A 7,020-nucleotide genomic window follows, 5' to 3' on the forward strand; every position below is an offset into this window, starting at 1 on the left:
AATTTTGAGGGCCCTGATGTGAAATGTTTAACACAGCTCCTTGTACAGCAGTCAACTTTGTATTTACAAATGTGAAATTAGAGCTTTTCTTTCTGAATTTTAAATCCTCCCAAGTAGGCCTGAAGGAAAGAAGAAGAAAAGGACTTAGAAAATGGCAGAAATTTATTTAAAAAAGGCAGTTACCTCTGACCCACCCTGCCCCCCCTTTTTTTTTTATAACCTCAGAAGAGTGAGTAGAAAGAAATGTTTCTCTTTCAGATAACACATTGCTGCTGCAAGCCTTGGCCCAGCGAGTGCGTTTCCTCAGTGGCCAAGCTCTGCTGGATGTCACAGAACATCTCTCAGGTATCGCCTGCTTCAGCTAATTTCCACTTCTAAGTCAAGAAGCCTTCAGAGGCAATATTTAGAAGAAATGCCTCTGAATAGACAGTGCGGAAGCTCATCAAACACTAGAAGGTCCTGAGCTTGTCCCTCCTGCAAAATACACATAGTAGGTGTATTTGGCAGGGGTTTGCCTGGCTGCTGCAGAGGCATGCAGTGTGTGAGATGAGGATGGTGCTTGGGCTCCAGCGCTGAGATCTCACTGGGGCATCTCGGGACCCACCTCCAGGAAAGAGAGGGGCTAAAAATACCCTGGCTGGCTCCTCTCTTTGAAGGACAGTACAGTAAAGGTCATGGAGGTCTGTAAGAGGTCCCTTTTCTAAAACGAACAACCATCCTTTAGAAAAAATTGTGGCAACAGGTATTTCTGAGGATCAGTTTGTTTTGTCAGCATGGGATTCTTGTTTTCCTGTTGGAAACTTTTGAGGCTGAATTCTGCAGAGCCTGGGGCTCATAGCGTGGATGAAAACTCAACACACATATTACAGGCAAGGATTTTGTGCAAGGCAGGATTTGGGGGCAGAGAGGCAGAAGCGGGCAGTTCAGCCCAACCTACTGAGGCTCCCTGCCTGTATTGCAGGTATGACATTGGACTCTGAGCATTTCAGGATGTGCAAACAGTCTATTTCTGTATCAGCGGTGTCCAACACACTACAAATGAAGCTGATAATTGATTTATAATAGTAGCTTGCTATGTCCAGCAATAGCCAAGGAATGGAAAAAATTATAATCTCAATATATACTAGAGAAGACTATTTATAGCCTTGCTTCAATTAGGGCTAAATCCACTGCTAATTATGCCAGCATCTTTTAATCCAAGGCTTAATACACTTTGCTGCTTCATTATGAATCTCAAAAGGGCATGTTTAGCCACAGCGAATGTAAAAGTACCTTTAAAGATAATTTGAATAGAGTCAATCTCCATAAACATAGAATATAATTTTACAGTTATTTTAATCTCTTGAAAAAATAAAGCATTTGAACATAAATTGGGACTACTTTAGAGAGAGCAGATGTTCTCTCTGGGATTTAGAGGGAACAGACAGCTCCTTCTCTTCTGAAGCTCCATAGTGACCACTGTGTTTAATAGCATTTAAACTCACATTAACTCCCATTTTAAAATAGGTACCATAACCCTTTTCCTGCTTACCAGAATTGGTTTTAGGTGCTTTCAGGAGCTGTTTAAATGTTGATGACTGATGCTAGATTAACGGTGTAGAGAAAATGAAGGTCCTTCCACTACAGAATAATAAATGGTTACTGCATAACATTTCCACTGAACAGAAAATAAGAACTCTGTCTCCAGACCATTTCAGATTTTGATCTCTCAGCAAAATCTGCCATGCGAGGAGCCTATTGGTAGTAAATTTTTGTTTGTATTTAATATAGTTCAGAAAATGAGCTGAGAGCAGACTTCAGAGAGAATGAGAGGGAATGCTTGGTTTTTGGTTAAATTTCAGCCCCCTGTGTAAGATTTTTCTCTCTCTATTCCCCTATTTCAGAAAACATTGTGAGGTTAAATGCCATTAAAATTGTGAGATGCTCAAATGCCATGGCAATGGGGTCTGGGTAATTATCTATGACATCCTGAAGTTTGAAACAGGTGTTCATTAGAAGCCACCAAGTATGAGGGGAAAAAAGCTCAAATTAGACCATTCTGCCAAAGACATCAGTTAGTCACTGATGTTTCTAATAAAACTGTCAAGCAGCACACATCTTTTGTGGGCTGGAGTTTTGAAGTGTAGTATAATACTGCTGTTCGCTGTGTGCCACTGAGCAAAGGGAACTGCCAAATTAGACTTCTGGCATTTTTCATCAAAGGTCACAAAAAAGTAATCATCCTTTTTATTAGAAATCTTTCAATTACCTCTCTAAGCTGCATTTCAAAATCTTCAGCAGATGGTTTAGACAACTTCTTAATGGAAATAAACAGTGATTTGACATTTTTGTCATTTGTAATGCAGAAGCAGATAGTGAAATGATTTGCAAAATGTGTATGATTCACTTTGCTAAGTCTATCACAGATGTAAAGCCTCTAATTTGGAGAAATTAAGGTCCTCAGAGGTTGATTGTTTTGTTCAGTGGATGATCAGTGACTGTTGCCTGTTTCTGGATCATTGGGCAATTTGTGCTTGCTGATATTAGCCAGAAAAGGCTTCCAAGAACCAAAAATAAAGGTAGGTGCTTGTTTGCATTAAGGTTTTTAAGAAGCTTGTCTCTCTCGTCCGGCAGTGCTTGTGGAATCTGTTTATCCTCAGAAACCCCAAGTCGTCAAGCGCTACACCCTGCCTGCGCTCTGGTTCTTCCTGGAAAACAGGGTCCTGCCTACCCGAAGCAGCAAATTCAGGGCTGTGGTCGCCAAGCTTGCAAATAGCCTCTACCAAGTGATGGGCTCCAGGCTGAAGGAGCATGCTGCCAAGGAGCCTCAGTGTGTGGCGAAAAACCTCTGCGACATTTTGGACCTGAATGTTGAGTGAAGGCTTGGTGTGCTCCAGGAAGCTGATGGAGAGGTGCTGAGTGGGACAGGTGGGGGCAAAGGTGGATGTGGCGGTGGCATTTGTTTTATTCTGTGTGTTTGAAGAACAGGATTTACCCTACAGAGTTTATGGTTACAGAAGTACATTATATATTTTGATGTAGGATTTTAAAAACTAATAACAAATAAAAGGAAGTAATTCTCAAAAATTTTATATCTTGAGCTCATGTTCCTTAAGATGTTTGCATAGATACCAAAAAAATAAAAACCTGTGTGTAAATGCAATTTGTAACTGTAAAAAGGAAGATAATGTATTTATATACATACTTAAAAAGTAAGAGATGTGCACATATATATATATATATTTACTTACAAAGTAAGAGATGGGCTTTGGAAGCATCGGGGTTATACGATTAGATGGCTTGGGAAGCAGACAATGAGAGACCAGGACCTGCTAGCCCAGAGGATATGCCATGGGGTTATCGGAGGATGTGCATCTCACTGTATGTGCCAGTGTATGTCATACGTGTCAAGCTACTGGGTGGCCCCTTTACAAGTTTCTGGTAGCTGCTGGTGCAGTGGCAGATACCTGAGATGTCCAGGTCAAGCTCAGACCCCCAGTCCCATGACAGCAGAAATCTCCCCAGCTGCACTGAAATTTTCTTCCCATTTCAGGGGATGCATCTTGCCTGTACTCCCCCGTGCAATGGACTGATGTGGCGAGGTGACCGGTGCCATCCGACTGCCTCCCAGCACCTTGGGGCACGCCTGAGGAGGTGCAGGAGAGGGGCTCGGGGTAGGGGGCTGTGCCACCTTGCACGGGGTGCTGGGTGGAACATGGAGTGCTGGGCAGTGAGTGGGCTAAGGTTGTCCTACAGAAGCTGGGGAGAGCTAAGCTGTGGGCAGGCATTGTGGGACAAGGTATAGTTTTTTAAAATATATATTTTTTTTAAATGTCTTTTTTTCCGTCTTTTGAGAAGTGAAGGGTTTGCCTTATATGCGGAGCAATAAAGCACTTCTGAACCTGAGCTTCAGGAAACAGTGTGAGGAAGGAATGTGCCAGTCCTTCACCATAGAAAGGTTTGGAAGCACAAGGGGAGAAATGACAAGAGAAGAGAGGAAGGGCTGAAAGCAGCAGATGTTGGTGCATCTGTATAGTCAGATATGAAAACAGAGCAGCCTGATCTATGTTCATATAGTCCTCAATATACTGGCAGAGTTTTGAAAGAAAGAAAAATGGAAGTTTTGGGGAGAAAAAAAATAGGACAATAATGGCATGAAACACACTGGGCCCATGGAAGGTTAAAAGAGCCTTGACAGGTTCTTGACAGGTACAAGGACCTTGTACGAAGCTGGGTGGCCAAAGAGTAGTCCAGGGAGATCTGCCCATCCCAGGGGTCTTGGGCTCTTACATTTATTTGCTGCATTGTTTGGTATGTCTAAATCTATACAGGATCCCAACTTGCCAGGTACTATTGTTGCCTTGGGTCACCTCTTAAGGAATCTCTTTTTCTTCTTAGTACAGTACTGAAGTGGCAAAGTGTGATGGGTTAACCCTGGCTGGATGCCAGGTGCCCACCAGAGCCGTTCTATCACTCCCCCTCCTTCTCAGCTGGACAGGGGAGAGAAAATATAACAAAGAGCTTGTGGGTCGAGATAAGGATAGGAGAGATCACTCACCAATTACCGTCACGGGCAAAACAGACTCAGTTTGGGGAAAAATTAACTCGATTTATTACAAATCAACCGGAGTAGGGTAATGAGAAATAAAACCAAATCTCAGAACACCTTCCCTCCACCCCTCCCTTCTTCCCGGGCACAACTTCACTCCTGGATTCTCTACCAACCCCCCAGCGGCACAGGGGGACGGGGATGGGGTTTACGGTCAGTTCATCACACGTTATTTTCTGCCGCTTCATCCTCCTCAGGGGGAGGACTCATCGCACTCTTCCCCTGCTCCAGCGTGGGGTCCCACCCACGGGAGACAGTCCTCCACGAACTTCTCCAACGTGGGTCCTTCCCACAGGCTGCAGTTCTTCACGAACTGCTCCAGCATGGGTCCTTTCCACGGTGTGCAGTCCTTCAGGCACAGACTGCTCCAGCGTGGGCCCCCCACGGGGTCACAAGTCCTGCCAGAAAACCTGCTCCGTGGGCTCCTTTCTCCACAGATCCGCAGGTCCTGCCGGGAGCCTGCTCCAGCACGGGGTTCCCACGGGGTCACAGCCTCCTTCGGGAACCCACCTGCTCCGGCGTGGGGTCCTCCCCGGGCTGCAGGTGGAGATCTGCTCCACCGTGGACCTCCATGGACTGCAGGGGGACAGCCTGCCTCACCATGGTCTTCTCCACGGGCTGCAGGGGAATCTCTGCTCCGGCGCCTGGAGCATCTCCTCCCCCTCCTTCTTCACTGACCTTGGTGTCTGCAGGGTTGTTTCTCTTACATGTTCTCACTCCTCTCTCCGGCTGCCAAATACCGCCGTCCCAACTTTTTTTCCTTCTTAAAAATGTTATCACAGAGGCGTTACCACTACTGCTGATTGGCTCAGCCTTGGCCGGCGGCAGGTCCGTCTTAGAGCCGGCTGGTATGGGCTCTGTCGAACACAGGGGAAGCTTCCAGCAGCTTCTTACAGAAGCCACCCCTGTAACCCCCCCCGCTACCAAAACCTTGCCACACAAAACCAATACACAAAGTTATTTAGTAGACTCTTCTAAAATTTTTTTTTGCTGCTGCTTTTTGTTTTTAAATCCCAACTTTTAGTAGCAGGAGCACTCAGGAACTCATCTCTGAAATCTTGGCATGTGACCTAGCCCAGGGACCTGGCTCTGAAACACTGGTGTCTCTGGGGATCCTGCAGAGCCTGCTGGAAGCCATAGTCCTTGCAGATCTAGAACATTTTGGAGTTTAGCATCTCAAGAAATTTTTCTAACAGCTTACCAGAAACAGGAACAGTCTGGTAGCATGCACTTGTTTTGCAGGTGTGACAGGGCTCCGCAGATTATATGTGTGCACCCAGTGCTAAGGGTGAAACACTGGAGAGTGTTAGAGGGTGGATGAGTTTAAATAGCAGACCTTGAACTGTGTCATGTAATTAAGCACCTGCGGTTTGCTATTGCCTGAGATCTATTTTAACAGGCATTTTTTTTTTTTTTTAGCGGTTGGCATCTCTAGAGGGCCTCCTGGTTTTGCTTCCTCTACCTCAATAGTTGTTCCTGTTTCCTTCCTCTGCAGATCTCTCACTCAGGAGCCCCGTAAATGCTGCTCTGCCCAGGCTGCTTTTGCTGGGCTGAGTAAAAGCTCTTTGGTTTTACTTTCTTTTTGGCTGTGCTTGGGCTCTTGAGAATGTGGGGGGAAGTTTCTGCACTTGGGAGAAAAAAAGCTTTTGTGCATGTCATATGAGGCCTCCCAGAGCCTGTTTTTTATGCATTTATTTATAGCACTTGAAAAAGTAGGTTTGAAAAGTTACCCATGTAACTGGTTTCTTAACTCTGTTGGCCTCAAGTGGTGCTTTCATACATACTGTTCCCCACAGTCAACGAGAATAAAGCATTGCCTGCCAGTACCTATTTTCTGTCTAGGTGTTTTATTTTTTTAACTCTCCAGCGGAGACAGTTTCCACATGAGAGGGGCACTCCTACCACAGTGAGATCAAATTTAGCTGCCAGTGTGACTCTCTGCAGTGACAAGCAGAGGGGTTAATGGGCAGGGGTTGATTCAGCTCAGGTGAGCTCTCCTGCCACATGTTTGCACAGGTGCACATCTCAGAAGTTATTAAGAAGCTACTAAGGTTTGTGGATGATACAAACAGAAGGCAGAGCAGTGTTGGATCTTCTTCTGGCACTGGTAAGAATTTAAACAATTTTTCTAACTTATTTTTATTATAACTTGATTACAGAAGTCTCACCAGAGAGGGGACTGCAAACCGCACTTGCAGGGCCAGTTTAATTAATTTAATTATTGCATTTAATGTGCAGTGCAGCTGCTAACCTGCAGAAGTTAGTATAGCAAAAGAAATTTATGGCAATCTTGAATATTGGCTTACTCTTACCCTACATCCTGCCAGAGCCCCAAGACAGACCCTGGCTGTCACAGATGGTTCCTCCTGCTTGCTGAAGGTAAGAGTTGTTGTCATCAAGAGAAGGTGGAGGGTAAAAGGTAAGATGGCTTC

At 45.1% G+C, this 7,020-nt stretch overlaps 1 protein-coding gene across 7 annotated transcripts in view; it reads left to right on the top strand.

The window, feature by feature from the left end:
* TOGARAM2 (TOG array regulator of axonemal microtubules 2) overlaps positions 1-6,418 on the top strand; it is a 53,696-nt gene extending 47,278 nt beyond the window's left edge. For 6 of the 7 annotated variants that reach the window (XM_052806150.1, XM_052806157.1, XM_052806156.1 and 3 more), the window contains 3 exons: positions 259-345; positions 2,614-4,406; positions 5,554-6,418. In XM_052806150.1, coding sequence (XP_052662110.1) covers positions 259-345; positions 2,614-2,858 — 332 coding nt within the window. In that variant the 3' untranslated portion in view covers positions 2,859-4,406; positions 5,554-6,418. The remainder of the gene's footprint in view (positions 1-258; positions 346-2,613; positions 4,407-5,553) is intronic. The other variant, XM_052806154.1, reaches the window with a different exon arrangement.
* Positions 6,419-7,020: the final 602 nt, after the last annotated feature.

The sequence above is a fragment of the Harpia harpyja genome, chromosome 13 (genome assembly GCF_026419915.1).
Source record: "Harpia harpyja isolate bHarHar1 chromosome 13, bHarHar1 primary haplotype, whole genome shotgun sequence".
Taxonomy (NCBI): Eukaryota; Metazoa; Chordata; class Aves; order Accipitriformes; family Accipitridae; genus Harpia; species Harpia harpyja.